General features: G+C 48.6%; 5 protein-coding genes across 7 annotated transcripts in view; 3 read left to right on the plus strand and 2 right to left on the minus strand.

The window, feature by feature from the left end:
• Nucleotides 1-735: 735 nt before the first annotated feature.
• LOC108155042 (histone-lysine N-methyltransferase PR-Set7) lies at nucleotides 736-4,967 on the plus strand. Its single transcript, XM_017285615.2, has 3 exons — nucleotides 736-908; nucleotides 1,232-1,716; nucleotides 1,831-4,967. Exons 2-3 carry the CDS (start codon nucleotides 1,425-1,427, stop codon nucleotides 3,705-3,707), a joined length of 2,169 nt encoding a protein of 722 aa, XP_017141104.1. The 5' UTR covers nucleotides 736-908; nucleotides 1,232-1,424; the 3' UTR covers nucleotides 3,708-4,967.
• On the minus strand, nucleotides 4,940-11,152 carry LOC108155038. The gene is made up of 4 exons (XM_017285603.2): nucleotides 10,497-11,152; nucleotides 9,162-10,426; nucleotides 8,982-9,099; nucleotides 4,940-7,792 (listed from the first exon to the last, which is right to left on the minus strand). Exons 1-4 carry the CDS (start codon nucleotides 10,675-10,677, stop codon nucleotides 6,153-6,155), a joined length of 3,204 nt encoding a protein of 1,067 aa, XP_017141092.1. The 5' UTR covers nucleotides 10,678-11,152; the 3' UTR covers nucleotides 4,940-6,152.
• Nucleotides 11,153-11,263: 111 nt separating this feature from the next.
• On the plus strand, nucleotides 11,264-11,981 carry LOC108155044 (ATP synthase subunit e, mitochondrial). The gene is made up of 2 exons (XM_017285617.2): nucleotides 11,264-11,356; nucleotides 11,483-11,981. Exon 2 carries the CDS (start codon nucleotides 11,515-11,517, stop codon nucleotides 11,758-11,760), a length of 246 nt encoding a protein of 81 aa, XP_017141106.1. The 5' UTR covers nucleotides 11,264-11,356; nucleotides 11,483-11,514; the 3' UTR covers nucleotides 11,761-11,981.
• A 111-nt stretch (nucleotides 11,982-12,092) lies between these two features.
• On the plus strand, nucleotides 12,093-14,031 carry LOC108155043 (DNA repair protein XRCC3). The gene is made up of 4 exons (XM_017285616.2): nucleotides 12,093-12,348; nucleotides 12,412-12,573; nucleotides 12,635-12,978; nucleotides 13,034-14,031. The coding sequence occupies exons 1-4, from the start codon at nucleotides 12,294-12,296 to the stop codon at nucleotides 13,517-13,519; spliced, it is 1,047 nt and encodes a 348-aa protein (XP_017141105.1). The 5' UTR covers nucleotides 12,093-12,293; the 3' UTR covers nucleotides 13,520-14,031.
• The window catches only part of LOC108155041 (homeobox protein abdominal-B), a 41,825-nt gene continuing 39,652 nt past the window's right edge, over nucleotides 13,524-15,696 (minus strand). For all 3 annotated transcript variants that reach the window (XM_017285613.2, XM_017285612.2, XM_017285614.2), the window contains exon 4: nucleotides 13,524-15,174. In XM_017285613.2, the coding sequence (XP_017141102.1) occupies nucleotides 14,236-15,174 (939 nt within the window). In that variant the 3' untranslated portion in view covers nucleotides 13,524-14,235. The remainder of the gene's footprint in view (nucleotides 15,175-15,696) is intronic.

Genomic DNA, 15,696 nt, shown 5'->3' on the forward strand with positions numbered 1-15,696 from the left:
GAAGAAAGCACGCTGAAGCGTCTGTACAAAATTGAATGATGTTCAAAAACAAGGCTTCTTTAAAAAATATATTGAGATTATTCTAAATAGAAAAAGAGCTTATTAAAATAAAATTGATTTTACTACTTTTAATTTATAAAATCAAACAAATTTTTGGAATTTGTTTTTACGCGTTTATCGGTTACGCGTCTATCGATAAGCAAATTTAGTTTGAATTTACAACTGAACGCGCAAATGTCTAGACTTTTCTTTTAAGGTCTTAACATATTCTATAACTCACTCCAAACCACCCAAGAGGTTGAGTTTTTGGTGCGTTTCTTTTTAAGTGGTGTCCCCAGTCCTAATCCACTATATTTGTGGTCCCTCAATCTTCATTTACGAGCGTAAGGATACCAAAACTCCGACTATTCTGGCTACAATGGGTATGGCAGAAGGTGGTTCTAACAACGCTTCGGGATGATTAAGATTTAATTCTTTAATCACTTTCGCCAAATCCACCTTCAGGGATTTTCCGGCGGCCTCCAAAGCGTTGCTTTTGCAATTTTGAAATGAAAATTGGCTTTTATTGGTTTGAAATTTTCTTACCAGCACCGCTTTCATCGCAAGGACAAAATTTTCACAAATTTTAAATTTTGTATCGATTTCAAAATACAATTTGTTTTACCTCTTATCGATAAAATATATTTTAAAAATACCTCAAATATACTGACGAATTCAACATATATTATACATATGCAGGCCTGTTACAGACGCAAAGCAAAAAGCAAAAAAAGAACAACCAAAAAAAGTTTGCGGAAAAGTGCAACTAATAACATAATTAATTGCAGTGCAATCAATTGCAATGCTTATAAGAGAACATAAACCACATAGAATGCGCTGCTGCGTATGACGACAGCCTTTTCAGATAGGTACGCGATCAGCAAACACCTCCAGCAGGCATTTTTATTCTTTCGCTGTGCTCCACTCCACTCTTCTCGTGTTCTTCCTCTTTCCCTCCTCGTTTCGTGAACACAGAAACAAAAGCAACAACAAAAGGCGATATTTTGTGTGGCAAAACTGTACGCGCGCGGGGTGTGAAAGAAAAAACTGCAAACATACATATATGTATGTACATACATATGTACCTCTGCATACGATTATGAAGTGCAAATGTTTTAATGTCTCGTTTCTGCCTCTTTCTCTGTTTCTGTTTCCGTTTGTGTCTCTGCTGATGCTTCTTGGCTAATTGCAGTCGTCGTCTCTCTCCAAGTGTGTGTGCTGGCAATCCATCACATCGCTCGTGTCCAGCAGCAGCAGCAGTCGTCGTCATACGGAAAAACGCGCCAACGAACGCACCTCTTCGCCCACATCTTCGTGCGCTGCGATCACGCGCCGCCGCCACCACCCCACCATTGCCCCTTGCTGAAGCCCAGCCACGCTCATAGATGATAATGGTGCGCAGGAGAGCGCGGCCCGCCAAGGAAACTGGTGGTGGCTCCGCAGCGGCAGCTGTTGCTTCCGACGGGGCTCTGTCCATGGACACAGCCGCCGCTGTGGCCGTAGCGGGCGGCAATCATCTGCTCGATGATCAATATTTTGCCAGCCCCAAGCGGAAAGACTGCCGCCTGATGAAGGCCAGTGAAAATCTCAAAATCTCCTCGGATGTCGTGGCATTGGAGGAGGAGGCGAACAACAAAGGCGTCAAGCCAACAAAGGCGTTAACGGATCGAACGATTGGTGAGTGTTTTCCCGTAGCCCCTCCCCTCCCTCCCGCCACCAGCATTTGGTGGCGTTTTTGAGGTTAGCTTTTACTGATTTTTTTCGGTCTTGGTTTCTGTTTCTTGTCTGTAGGCGTGCCGCTGGCCACCCGCTCCCAGACACGCACCATCGAGAACTTTTTCAAAGCGAATGCTGCCGCCAAGTGCGGAATCACATTGAATACACATCATCCAGAGCCAATTAAAGAGCAAAAGACAATATCTACAACAGAGCTTCCCCTGTCCGACGAGCTGGGGGATGAGGAGTTGGAGCGGGTTGTGGGGGATCTGCTGTACGATGGCCATTCGACGGCCTCTTCCGATTCGCCTTCTTACCAGCACGAGAACGAGCACGAGGAGGTGATGCAGGACACCTTTGCTCTACGGGAGACCAGTCCCGTGCCCGTGCTGATGGCCGACTTCCAGACACACCGCTCTGGCCTGCGGGACAGCCACAGCTCATCGCACAGCAGCAGCAGCAGTGGTGGTGCCAGTGCCACCACAGACAACATCTTCCTGCAGGAGCCGGTCCTGACACTGGACATTGACCGCACGCCCACCAAAGCCTCTAGCATTAAGATCAACAAGAGCTTTGAGCTGGCCAGCGCCGTGTTCTCATCGCCGCCTTCCGTTCTGAATGCCTGCCGTTTCAATCAGATTGTCACACTCAATGGCGGCGGCCAGTGCGAACCACAGCCTTTTGTCGTAGCCCAGCCACAGCCGCAGCCGCAGCTACAGCCACAGCCACAGCCACACCACAACGGCTTCGAATTGGACCAACACGACAGTAGTTCCTGCGACAGTGGCGTTGCCTGCAGCCTGACCATATCGGCAGAATCTCCAGCCGCTGGAGGAGGAGCTGGAGCTGCTGCACGTCGTCGCAAACCAGCCACACCCCATCGCATACTCTGCCCCTCGCCGATCAAGACATTGCCCCGCGGCGATGGGGGGGGATTGATTGTACCTGGAGCACGCAAGACTTCCGGCATCATGATGAAGGGCGATCTGTTGTCGCCCAGAAAGTCGCCACGCAAGCTGCCGACAACCACAGCGGCGGTTGCCGCGTGCAAGTCGCGACGAAGACTGAATCAGCCAAAGCCACAAGCGCCTTACCAGCCCGAACAGCCACAGCCACCGCCAGGCACACAGCCAACGAACGAGGACGTTGTCGTTATCGATGATGATGAGGATGATGATGATCAGGAGGAGGACGAGGGGGAGGAGGATGAGGACGATGTCCACGCCTTACTGAAGGCCGCCGAGGAGCTGGAGAACCTGAACAAAATACCCATAGCCAACAGCAACAAAAGCAACAATCACGTTAAAGCAATGCTCAAGCCAGCGCCAGCCAAGCCAAGGGCTGCCCTAACCAAAGGCGGGTCCAAGACCAAGACTGGGTCAAAGATCCAACCAGGACCGCTGCCCCTGGCCGCCACCAATGGCAACCGGGAGATGACCGACTTCTTTCCGGTGCGCCGCAGCGTACGCAAGACCAAAACAGCCGTCAAGGAGGAATGGCTGCGCAATCTGGAGCAGGCTGTGCTCGAGGAGCGCTCCGAGGGACTCCAGGTGCGCAACTTCATGGGCAAGGGTCGCGGCGTCGTCGCTGTACGTCACTTTAAGCGCAACGAATTCGTTGTGGAGTATGTGGGCGATCTGATCTCGATCAGCGATGCCACCGATCGCGAACGACGCTATGCCCTGGACGAGAACGCCGGCTGCTACATGTACTATTTCAAGCACAAGAACCAGCAGTACTGCATCGATGCCACCGTGGACACTGGGAAGCTGGGACGCCTCATCAACCACTCGCGTGCCGGCAATCTAATGACCAAAGTGGTCGTGATCAAGCAGCGTCCGCATCTCGTGCTGCTGGCCAAGGACGACATTGCGCCGGGGGAGGAGCTGACCTACGACTATGGCGATCGATCCAAGGAGTCGCTGCTGCACCATCCCTGGCTGGCCTTCTGAGGCCGGGAGTCCATGGAGAAACCCTAACCAGCAAGGATAGGGATAGGGATGGGGATGCCAACGGGAAACGGTTCGGAAATCGTTCAGCTTTAAGCGGAAACAACCACAAAATCGGTTAAAATCGGCAAAACTGGTTTTTGTTTTGTGTTTGTGTGCTTCTTTCTTAGCTTTTATATATGTATAGATATCATCATCAGATCCATTATGCCCTGAAACGAATCAGAAAAGAAACCGAAGACGAAAACTTCCATTCAAAGACTGTTCAAACCTCGAAACGAACCGAACCGACCCGGCAGGCCCTTCCCGTTGCTCCGAATTTAGTTTTTATTTGAGGAAAAGTATGAAAACTGTTAGTTCAAAATATCATAAAGGATAGCGACACCAACACCACACCCACACACACACAAAGCACACACATATTTTCTGGATTTGTTATCCGTTTTTTTTTTTTCGTCATATTGTTAGAGCCAGGCTAATAGTAAACAGAGCGAGAGAGAGAGAGACGAGAGACCGGCGACGGGAGACGGGAGATGATGATAATAATAATAACTAAAAGAAAATGCGCTTAAACATTAAGGCATCTAGTGACTAAGGATAACGAAATGAAAACACTGTTGAACATTTAGACGCAAGTTGGTATGAAGATTTCGAGAGGAAGATGTGCTGCATTCACATCTGTCTAGAGACCGGATCGTACGCTATTTATATAGATATTTATATTAGATACATGTGTAATTTTGAAACTATTATTATGTACTATTTACTGCCATAGTGCTATACACACAGCCTCGCCCCATGCACTCCCTCCCCCACGCCCCACACACACACACACACACACAGCCCCAATCTGCAGGCACATGCATCCTCCAGGAGATTAGCGGACTGCTGGACACCTAGTGCTTCAATTGATTGATAATCTCTCTCCTCAACACACAAACACACCTAAGCAGGTTTCAATCACACACACACACAAACACATTATATATAGTGTAAACAAAAACCTCCTGCCCTTCCTCTTAGCAACAGAAAAAAGGAGAAATTTCCAACCAAAATGACAGAAGCTTCTCCAATAATTTTTTTTCTTCAAATAGGTTTTATTTCTTGTAATCGGCGCATATCTTTTTAATTATACAATACAATACAATGCAGTAATACACTTTGAATAGGTTTTACTAGTTTATAGGTAATTCATTATTATTTAAATCAAAGCAGCGACCCAACATCGTATCATGTACTCTTGTTTTAGCCCTATATATTTTATTGACTTAGCAAAATAAAAACACACACACACGAAACACAATCTATTTGTAATTTACATACACTTAAGTATAATTTACATCCAAGCACACACACACACACTTAGTTCTAGTTAATAATTGTTTATAATTTCCACATACACACACACAAACACTCTCACACACTCGACTTAAAGAAAAGCATAACATAAAGTAAAATAAATAAAAATGGTAAAAACACTTTAACACGAGAAAAACAAACAAAAATTATATTAAAAAAAACGAAAAAAACTGGAGCGGATTGGGGTTGCATCTCTGCCTTCGAATGCGCGCGTTTTCTGGAGATCATCATGGGCGAGTAGACATCTGCACACACTCTGGGAATGGAATGCACGAGATACTATATCTCTATCTGCTATCTTCTATATGCTATCTGCTATCTGCTAATATCTATTATCGTTACATTGCTAGCCTATGCCTAGGTTTTAGGTTTACTTTTTAGTTTTCTCTCATCTCTTAAGTACACGATATATTGTTTAGTGGTAGAAAAGTTCGCATCAGGCGGGTTGGTTGGGGTTTCTTCTTCATTCGGACTTCTTGGAGTATTCTGTTGGATTAGGAAGGAAGTCGCAAAGGGAAGTTTTCTTTTCTCTGGAATGCTCTCAAACTGCGGGAGTCTGCTCCTGGCTCTGGAGGGGTCCTGGCTTGACAAAAATCATATAAAATCTCTAGTTTTTACATCTAATTTTTTTCCCTTTAAAAATATCTATATTTTAATTAGTATCGGCTCAAAAATATTGCACAAGAACGATCTGGGGGGGCAAGAACCAGAACTGGAGTTGGGTTTCCTCGATCTTCGGAGGGGAACTGAGTGAGAACGGAGTGCCTGAGTGGTGCCTGTTCCTAGAACGCCTAACAACAACATCAACAACAATAACTTCAACGACAACATTAAACACTTTTTTCTGCTGCTAATTTCTTTCGTAATCTTCCAATTGCAGTTGGCAGATATTATATATACGACGTTACGGTATGGTACGGTGTATGGTAATTATCAGACGGATTCATAATACTGACTATCTCCACGGGCCATCCGCAGGCATCTCTACGTGAGGATGCTGGCCTCTCCGGCCGGGGGACGCGGTCTCAACGACTGTTGCTGCTGCTTCTGTTGGGGATTCAGATGATGTTTCCCTCCGCGCAGCATTTGTCATTTCTTGCCACCGAAACTGGGCTTCGGCAGCGATCCCATAAAGGCCCCCCCATTTGTGGGCAAGGCCGGGGCCACAAAGCTCAGATCGGGTATGACGGATATGAGCGGTGCCACCTTGGCATTGCCTATCTGGAATTGCTGCCGCTGATGGTGCTGCTGATAGGTGGCTCCGGCTGCCAACGAGCCCGCGCCCGTTGTCGAGGGCGCCGTGGAGAAGTCGTGCATTATGTGGATCTGCTGCGGCCTGGCTGGCACATTGTTGTTGTTGTTGTTATTGTTATTGTGGTTGGTTGAGGCACTGCCGCTGTGCTGATATTTGGGCACCAGATTGCTGTGGGCATGCGTCTGCTTCTGGTGCTGATAGAGACTGAGTGGATTGTTGTAGAAATTGGCGCTCTGCCAGGCCCCGGAATTAAACTGTGGAGCCGATGGTCGGGCCGCCAGAGGAGTGCTGCTCACAAAATCGGACCAATCATCCTCTTTCGGCCCAGGCCCAGACCCAGTCCCAGATGGGGGCTTCTTCAAGCTGTTGATATTGTTATTATTGCTAAAAGACTGTTTCTGCTGTGGATGCTGCTGCTGCTGGGGCACAGGCACCGACACAAAGTCCGACCACTCATCATCCTCCTGTTTCTGCTGGTTCTGCTGCTGTTGCTGGGGCGGCTGCTTGGCAACCGTTGCACTTATCGTCGGGGGCTTGGACTGTGCCGAGAACAGATCTTCAATGCGGGCCATTTCCTCAGCATTGATGCTGGACAGAGCATTGTCGCCCCACTCTATGGTGGTTTTGGCCAGGGGAATGGCCTGTGGCAGCAATATGGCCGGGCAGAGTATCATTTGTTCGCCAAACGTGGGCGTCCCGTTCCTTGGCGGCTGTAGCGAGGCTTGCGTTCTCGCTGGCATCGACTGGAAGTCACTGAAATCATCATCCTCCGCCATTGGGTTCACTGTCGTCGGAAGCTCAAAGCTGCTCGTTCCGTTGCTGCTGGGCAATCTGCTGGGCGAGTCCAGGCCAAATGGCGGCGGTTTGTACTCCACATCGCGGTACTCCTTCTTGACCACCGTCTCATCAATGATGATGCCAGTGGCCGCGATCTCGTAGTCGAAATCAATGGGCGCTAGCGTTGTGGTCCTTGCCACAGCCGTATCTGATTTCGAGGGTGTGTAAATATGGGTCTCCTTCAGTGGCATCGCAAAGCCAGTGGGAGTACTGGTGGTGCTGCTTCCTTTGAGCTCCTCTAGCGCCACTGCTGGAGCTGAAACTGGAGGTGGAGATGGCGTTGAGGTTGCTCTCAAATCAAACTGCTGCTGGTGTGGTTGCTGTTGCAGCTGCTGCTGCTGCTGTTGCTGTTGCTGCTGATGCAGCTGCTCACTGCCGTTGAGGTTGTGGCCATAGCCGTTTGCTGATAGAGCAGTCGATAGCGTCGCTGCTGCTGCAGCAGCAACTGCTGCTGGTGGCGCTGCTGTGGACTCAAGGCGGTCGCTATTAATGTCTGGGTTAACGTTGCCCTGGTCAAAGTTGGTGGTTTCGGTGCTGCTGGCGACGACACACTTTTCCCCATTAGACGGGCCAGCCCGCGCTTCAGTTTGGCCCGTTTGTGCTGCTGCGGTGGCTGTTGCTGTTGTTGCCTCCAATCCTAGGAAAGAGGAAAAGAAAGCATTAGTGGTGTTAGTCCTGGGCAGATCGTATGAATATGGGGAGAGAGTTTGAGGCACTGCAAGCTCAGCAAGAGATATATCAACAGCATTATCCCATAAAATCTAGCTAAATAAATGGGGGGGGGGAGATATTTTTCTGGGTTGGAACAACTACTTGTGCTTCGAGATAGCTCGGAGGTTGCGGTTAGAGCCCTGCATGAACAGGCTTGGATTCGGGGCGACCCGAAAGTACTGACCAGGCATGAGTATAGCTGTGATTCTATGAACACTGTGGATTCATGCAGGGCTCTGGTTTAGATGATGCTTTTTTGTGCCAAAGAAACAAAAGTAACAAGAACGGGGAAACCAGATGTGGGGATTCAGAATCATTTTGGAATAGGGAATAGAGTAGAGTAGAGTAGAGAGAAGAGAGCAAAAACAAAAAGCAAAACGGAAAACACTACAACAGACACACACGCAAACAAACACACGCACAGAACGCCCAAACGAAACTTACTAAAATCCAGCAAGAAGGCATCGTGATCAGTGAGTAGATTTATTGTGTTTGTTGTTGCATGATTGTTGTTATCATTATCGTTATTGAGGAGTGTGGTTAATGATGAAGAATGGTGCATATCATTGTGTGGTTTGTTAGAGGGGGAATCCATCATCAGATTGTCATCCGTTTGGGGTCGGGCAGCAGCGGCAGCAGCAGCATTACCATTTTCATTTAGTTCGTGGTTATTGGTGTGGAGGTTAGAGGTAACAAGAGGATTTATTTTATCAGCCAGCATCATCGTTAGTTCTTGGTCTAGTTCTTCCAATTGTAAGGTCTGTACATGTGTATCTAGATACAATTTATCATCGTTTGGGATACGAGTAAATGTTCATCAATTCAGTATTGAGAGTGGACAAAACTGTGGGCTGTGGGGTGTGGGGTGTCGGTGTGGGAGGGAGAAACAAACGAAAAACCGTAACAAAAGGAGCGCAGGCCAATCCGGAAAAGCGGGGAAAACGGAACGGCAACGGAAAGCATTTTGTAAGAGAAATTAGCGAGCGATAGGCGGGTGGAAAAACTTGTGTAGCGGTTAATTTGCGTTTAAACTAAGTGGTGTATAATCTGTATATAGCATATAGCATATAGCATATAGCATATAAGATGGGGACTATCTGGGATGCAGCACTTACCCACTGACTGCTGGCTGTTCAGGGGCGTGGCCTCCAGCGGCTTGAGCGGCTTCAGAGGATCGAAGCTCAGATTGGCAGCGAAGCGCGGCATGGAAGCATTCCACTTGTCCCCAAAGAGCTGGAATAAACATAAATCGCATTAGCATTGAGCCCAACCCTAACTGGTGGGAATTGTCCTACTATATTTCTTGAATCGATGCCCAGGGACCGCACTAGGGAGTGCCTCATCTCCGAGCTGGTCCACTGATAGTCCAGGGCCTGCGCCTGCTCGATGGCACCAAAATTGAAGGTCTGACACTGGGCCAGGGGCCGCCGTTTGGCCTCATTCGCGGCACTGCTCTCCTGGGACAGGGGAAACATTAGCTCTAGGACTGGCTTGATGCGCTCATCAATGCTCAGGTGGACTGCTGCAGGCGGCGGTGGCGGAGGCACGGCTACGGCTATGGGTATGGGTGCTGTGAGGGGCTCTGAGAAGTCACCAAAGTCATCGTCATCGTCGGCATCACCTTCTGGGGGAGTGGCAAACTCTTGAAAATCATCGAAGCCATCATCTGCAGCAGTTGCTGGAGGAGCAGCCTCCAGGGAATCTTTTCTCTGCTGAACTGGCGGTGGCATAGCTTCCACTGTTGGCGTGGGCACAGCCGAAAAATCATCAAAGTCGCCAAAGTCATAAAATTCGTCCTCATCATTCGTTTGTTGCTGCTGCTGCTGCTGCTCTTGGATGACATCCTTCCGAACAGAGGACTGTGCTGTCGCCTCTTCAAAACTATCAGCAAAATTAAATAAATCTGCATCCGCTGCTGGCTTTTCCAACTGGGAGAAGGAGGACTGGGACTGGGTCTGGGTGGAGGTCAGTGTGGCTGTGGCTGGGGGTGTGGCCAGTACTTCAATGGCAAAGAAATCTTCGGCTCCCTCGCGTATAAATAGTTCTTTGGGTTTCTTTGGCGAACACTCCTCGTCGCTGTCATCGGACACATCCTCCAGCGTGACTTGATGGCTGAGGACAGGTGCAAGTGCAGGTGCTTTGGTTGTGGTTGTGGTTGTCGTCGTAGTCGTTGGTGGTGGCGGCATCTCCTCGTCGGCATCTGCAACGGGCGACAGTGTGGACGAGGCCGAGACACTTTCCGTGGAATACAGACTCAGGCTGTCCAATTTAAGGGACGGCACGTTGTCATTTATATTGGCTTCCTCTTCCTCCACTTCTTCGGATTCCTCCAACTCATCTGCCAGGGGCGGGGGCGTTTCCTGATAACCGTCGTACCCCTCAAGCGATTGCGACTGTTTCACTTGGTAATTGAAAGCCTCCACAGTTTGCTTAATGGCGTCTACAGATGGTTTGCTAATCTCACAATTCTCAATCAGTTCCAGATCGGGCGGCCGTTCACTGTACGCTGATATGGCTACGGATTGGTGTTGGGGTTCTGGCTGTGACTGTGACTGTGCTTCTACAAGTGGAGCATACAAATTAGAAAAGACTTCCATATCTAATAAAAACCCAGTTGGCAGCGAAATTACCTTTTGCATTGAGCCCCGCTTCGAGCCCCGTTGAGCGGCTGGTGACTAAGCGAAAGTCATCGTCGGGGTATTCGTCACCGTCGTCCAAGTTGATCGTCGACTGCAGCCCGGAGTCGTCGTCGTCCTCGCCAAAATCGATCGGTGGCGGCGTGCTGCACAGCAGGGGCGGCACGTTTACCATTTTGCAGCTGTCGTCGTGGTTGGATCCTCGGACCGGACTTCCTGCTTGAAAAAGTCTGCTAATTTGGCTTAAAGCAGCGTGCGGGCGGGACGGCGAATATGTGTATGACGTTTTCGACTGGGCCCCGTTTATCAAGATGTGTGTGTGTGTGTGTTTGCCAGATGTGTATGTGTGCTACCACTCAAGGTCTGTGTTGGAATTTTCTTGTTTGCATTTAACACGCGTCAATTTTGATGCACCCTTAATTTCTATGCACTGCTGCCTGGCAATTAATTCCAGAATCGAATAGTTTGTGATTGCACCTGCTCTTTTAGCTGAAATTCGCCATGTTTTCAATAAAACAACACTTTTTTTTTCTTCCAGGCTTTGAGTTCTGCCTTTGACATTCGCATCGCGATGCAAGGTATATTTAGTGTTGCAACTATGACAACATATGTAGGCGTTGAAACATATTTCACTTGACAGCTTTTTACCTTTCTAGACGCAATCAAATTTATACATTTAACCAGGTCGAACTTTTACTTTGTATCTGTAATATAGAATATTCTATTATTTCGCGAAACAATAACATTGCGGCAACTCTGCACAACTACCGATAGAAATATCGATAGCGCACTTGCCAATCTGACAGCTGTTTTAAGGTTATATTTTGCTACTGTTGCAATCGCATCGATTTGTGGTAATTGCGCTTATTTAATAGATTATGTGGATATAAAACCAGCCTCAAGAAAAACGGTGGTTGAAACGCCGTCTCTGAGGAACTTTGAAATAGTGTACGTAACTGATGTGTCCTCTTTTCTTGCAGTTTTCGGTCGGACCATTACATAACTACTAGCCATGTCTCAGCCTCCAGTCCGTGTCTCGCCGCTGATCAAGCTCGGCAGATGGTCCCTGCTGCTCGTGGGCATTGCCTACGGCGCCGCCCACCAGAGCCGCCTGTCCAAGAAGGAGGAGAAGGTCCGCGAGATCGAGGCACAGCAGAAGGTGGTCCGCGATGCAAAGTTGGCCGAGGAGAAGAAGCGCAACGCCGAAGCCGAGGCCCGGGCACTGGCCGAGCTCTCCAAGCCCACACCCAAGCATTAGAGCCCGCAAATAGTTTGTTAAGTTAGACCCCACTCCAACCACAACAACACCAACAACAGCAACTGCAGTCAAACATACAAATTTCATGAACAGGAGCAGGAGCAGCAGCAGCAGCAGGTCGCAGCAACGATCGTGGCCAACTATCGGCTGCAACTATCGATCGTTCTTGTGTGTTTTTCTCTGTGCAAAAAATGTACGCAATTAAATGAATGATTGGAAAAAAAACCATTATGCAAGTGATTTTTGGTGTTTTTATGATTGACAGTCATTATAAGTTTCGGTAAAAACCATAATGAAGCATTGTCCGGGTCACTTTTGCTATGTGTGGCCTACTTCCAAAGTCAGCTGATTTCCCGATGAAAGCCGGCAATCTCAAATCGTGGGGTCGGCAATGATTTAGGTTTGCTTGATCAATAAATTATTCGCTGCCAAGGAGATAATTCCGCAGGTGTTGAGACGAGACACCTTCCGTGTCGGGCCGCACGCAAAGCAGCACCAGGCATGCCATCACACTCGCTCCGGGCTCCGCAGCGATGACAAACTTTTTGGATCAATTGCCTAAGCATATTAGGGAAATTGCGGAGAACGGTAAGAATGGGGAACTTTGTTGAAGTGTCATCTAATGCGCCTTTAATGCAATTCCCACTTCAGTCAATGTTCTCACGCCAGAGGCCGTGCTGACGACGCCCAGGATCAAGTTTCTGGACACCCGCACCAAATCACTTTACACCCTGGTGCGTAAGTGCACGCCGGACGATGTCCGCGTGCTGAAGGATGCGGCGGCCAAGTGGCTAGCGGAGACCCCGCTGTCAGGTAAGGGATAACCATTCTCGAGAGTGAAACTGACCTGCACTTGAACTGATTTCCCCCCCAGCCGATTCCCTGTTCAAGCCACTGGCCAATGTCAAATGGTCACGCGTATCTTTTGGCTGCTCTGCCCTGGATCGCTGTACGGGCGGAGGCGTGGTCACGCGGGGTATAACCGAAATCTGCGGGGCCGCCGGCGTGGGCAAGACACAACTGCTACTGCAGCTCGCGCTCTGTGTCCAGTTGCCAGTGAAACTTGGGGGCCTGGGCAGGGGAGTGGCCTATATATGCACAGAGGATGCCTTTCCGGCGCGCCGCCTGCTGGAGATGAGCAAGGCCTTAGAGGCGCGCTACCCCCAGGAGCAACTGAACTTTCTGGGAAACATTTTCGTCGAACATCAGTACGAGAGCGTGAGTGAGAGAAAACCACTAAGAACCCAGTTTATCCTATTCAAATCCACTTCAGCAACCCCTTATCAACTGTGTGAGCAATCGTTTGCCGCGTCTGCTGCAGCAGCACAGCATTGGACTGATCATCATCGACTCCGTGGCTGCCATCTTCCGGCTCTATACGGACTTTCTGGAGCGTGCCCGGCAAATGCGCCGCCTGGCCGATGCCCTGATCAGCTATGCGGACAAGTACAACTGTGCCGTGGTGTGCGTCAATCAAGTGGCGTCCAGTGGCAGTGGCTTGGCGACCGGGCCGCTGCAGGATGAAGTACCCTGCCTGGGCCTGCAATGGGCGCATCTGGGACGCACTCGCATGCGCATTTCGCGGGTGCCCAAGCAGCACCGGGTCAAGGATCAACTGCTCACAGTACGAAAGCTGGAGGTTGTGTACTCTCCCGAGACGCCCAACAGCTTTGCCGAGTTCCTGATCACCTCGGAGGGTGTGGTGGATGTGCCAGCAGAACTCCCCGCCCGACCACCGGCCAAAATGCGACGCCTGTGATTCATTGAATTTATTTTTTATATTCTTTTTAATTTGTTGAATTTAAAATGTGTAACGGCGGCGATTTGTTCTCTTTTGCCTTATTTAGTTTTTTTTTCGGGCTTTTTGTTTTGTTGTTTTGTACAAACACTCAATAAATATGTTTCATTCAATTGCATTTTACAGGGTAGCATAGCGTACACATACAATAGCCTTAGACCTACATTTATATAGTTCATAGTTCAAGTAGTAAAATCAATTTTGCAATTTGTAATTGTTGCTATGCCTCCGGGCAACGCGTATCTTCTTTTCCCTATCCTTTATCCTTTATTCTTTATCTTCTATCCTCTATCCTCTCGCCATCGTATACATTATCACATGAAATTTTCGAAAGTTCAAATTACATTTACGTAGTGGCTGCAGTGGCTCTCCATTTAGACATTTACATAAATGCGTTTCTAATGGCAACATTTACAAGGCCCAGTCCTAGTCCTAGGCTAAATCGCTTAAGCATACAATAAATTAAATACAAATACACACGCCTAGGGGTGAACAGAGTTACAATCGTACGTGTTAAGTAAATTATATTTATAGTTACAATTACAATTATATTTAAAGATGTATTGGGAGGGGTGTGTCTGGTGTGTTTGGTGTGTTTGGTGTGTGTGGGTGTGAGCAATATTCGACTTTTTGGCACAGGTTAATTTGACTGTTTCCGGAGTGACTGATCCATCAGCTTAGATCTCGCGCATCGACGACACATCCTGATCCTGGGAGTCGTGTGCCTCTGTGGAGTCGCCATGCTCGGTGGACGTCTCCTCATCGTCCTCAGACTCGCTTTCCTGCTTCACCAGCTTCTCCTTGGCCTCGGCCTCGGCCTGCTTCATCTGTTTGCTGGCCAAAGCCAGGGCTATGGATATCTTGGAGGCGGCCAGGCTGCTCTCGAAATCCATTTCGGTCAGGAGCGCCGTAGGCGCTGCATTCTGTGGCGGTGGACTGCAGCCGTTCTGCTGAGCGGCAGCAGCGGCTGCCTTGGCGGCCACAGCAGCACGCTGCAGGCTCAACTGGAGCTCGCGGTGCTGCGGCGACTCTTCCAGCTTGATGTCCAGCTTCTCAGTCTGCTCTAAGGGGGCGGCCGGCTCCACGGTCAGCGCTATGGCATGCTGGTGCAGGCGCTGATGCATCAACTTGGACTCTCCCACATTGTTGTTGTTGTTGGATGGGTGATGACGCTTCTCGCCGGATTTGGTGGCAGCCATTTCAACTTTCTCGTTCTCGCTGCGATTTGAGGCACTTCCGCCATTCGAATTTGATGTTTTTGCTGCCTTTTCCAGCAACGCATTTAATTGTTTCTTAACTTTTGATGTTGTCTGTTTGTTTGGCAACTTGCCTTCATTGTTAACGCTATTGTTGTTGGCCAAAGAGACCGAATTGTTGTTGTTGTTGCTGCCGCGGATTTTCTCTCCTTGGGCATTTGTAGACTTTTTGGTGGCCGTTGCGCCTGCACTCTCCACAGCAGAAGCACTGCCACCAGTTGTTGTTGGTGCCGTAGGCTGCTGTTCGATTCCTCCGCCCGATTTATTGGCATTTGTGGATTTGTGCTCGGCAGCCTCATTATTGGTGACATTATCCTGCTTTTTCCACTTTGTGCGACGATTCTGGAACCAGATTTTAACCTGAAAAGAGAGGGAAAAAGGGGATTAAAATTTAATTTAAATGCTTAAAAATTATTTTAAAATTTGTTTGTCTGTGAAAGGAAGAGTGTAGAAAGAATATAAAACAGTATACTTTATGCCATAGAATCCTCCTCATCCTCCCATTTAAATACCGGCAGCAACTATAATTCACTTAATATTTTCATAAAATATACCATTTTAGTCGCCGATTCGCTGAAAGGAGGCTCCATCTGTGTGGATTGTGGCCTGTGTGCAAGACAATGAAACAGCGTTTGCAACATGCCACCCGGCAAACGGTTTGTGCCGCCATAATTATGCATGTTTATGCCCCATTTGGCCTTATTAGTGGGGCGTACAACAAATAATTAGAAAATTGTGTATCCTGCTCTCGCACAACACTTCCGCCCCCCGTCACTCAGTCACGCAGCAGTCAGCGAGTCTCCTCTCAAACTCAAAACAAGCAGAAATGATGAAATGATGGGCGCCTGTCAAAAGCCAAACACCAGCCACCAGTCCATGCCG

Source organism: Drosophila miranda, chromosome 2 (genome assembly GCF_003369915.1).
Source record: "Drosophila miranda strain MSH22 chromosome 2, D.miranda_PacBio2.1, whole genome shotgun sequence".
NCBI lineage: Eukaryota > Metazoa > Arthropoda > Insecta > Diptera > Drosophilidae > Drosophila > Drosophila miranda.

Excerpts from the sequence above, each read along its gene's own strand:
- LOC108155042 (XM_017285615.2), top strand. The coding sequence starts at position 1,425 with ATGATAATGGTGCGCAGGAGAGCGCGGCCCGCCAAGGAAACTGGTGGT. Across the intron at positions 1,717-1,830 it reads GTTAACGGATCGAACGATTG|GCGTGCCGCTGGCCACCCGC; the intron begins GTGAGTGTTTTC and ends TCTTGTCTGTAG.
- LOC108155038 (XM_017285603.2), bottom strand. The coding sequence starts at position 10,677 with ATGGTAAACGTGCCGCCCCTGCTGTGCAGCACGCCGCCACCGATCGAT. Across the intron at positions 9,100-9,161 it reads GCATCGATTCAAGAAATATA|CTCTTTGGGGACAAGTGGAA; the intron begins GTAGGACAATTC and ends TGTTTATTCCAG. Across the intron at positions 7,793-8,981 it reads GAACAGCCAGCAGTCAGTGG|GATTGGAGGCAACAACAGCA; the intron begins GTAAGTGCTGCA and ends CCTCTTTCCTAG.
- LOC108155044 (XM_017285617.2), top strand. The coding sequence starts at position 11,515 with ATGTCTCAGCCTCCAGTCCGTGTCTCGCCGCTGATCAAGCTCGGCAGA.
- LOC108155043 (XM_017285616.2), top strand. The coding sequence starts at position 12,294 with ATGACAAACTTTTTGGATCAATTGCCTAAGCATATTAGGGAAATTGCG. Across the intron at positions 12,349-12,411 it reads TAGGGAAATTGCGGAGAACG|TCAATGTTCTCACGCCAGAG; the intron begins GTAAGAATGGGG and ends TTCCCACTTCAG. Across the intron at positions 12,979-13,033 it reads TCGAACATCAGTACGAGAGC|CAACCCCTTATCAACTGTGT; the intron begins GTGAGTGAGAGA and ends AATCCACTTCAG.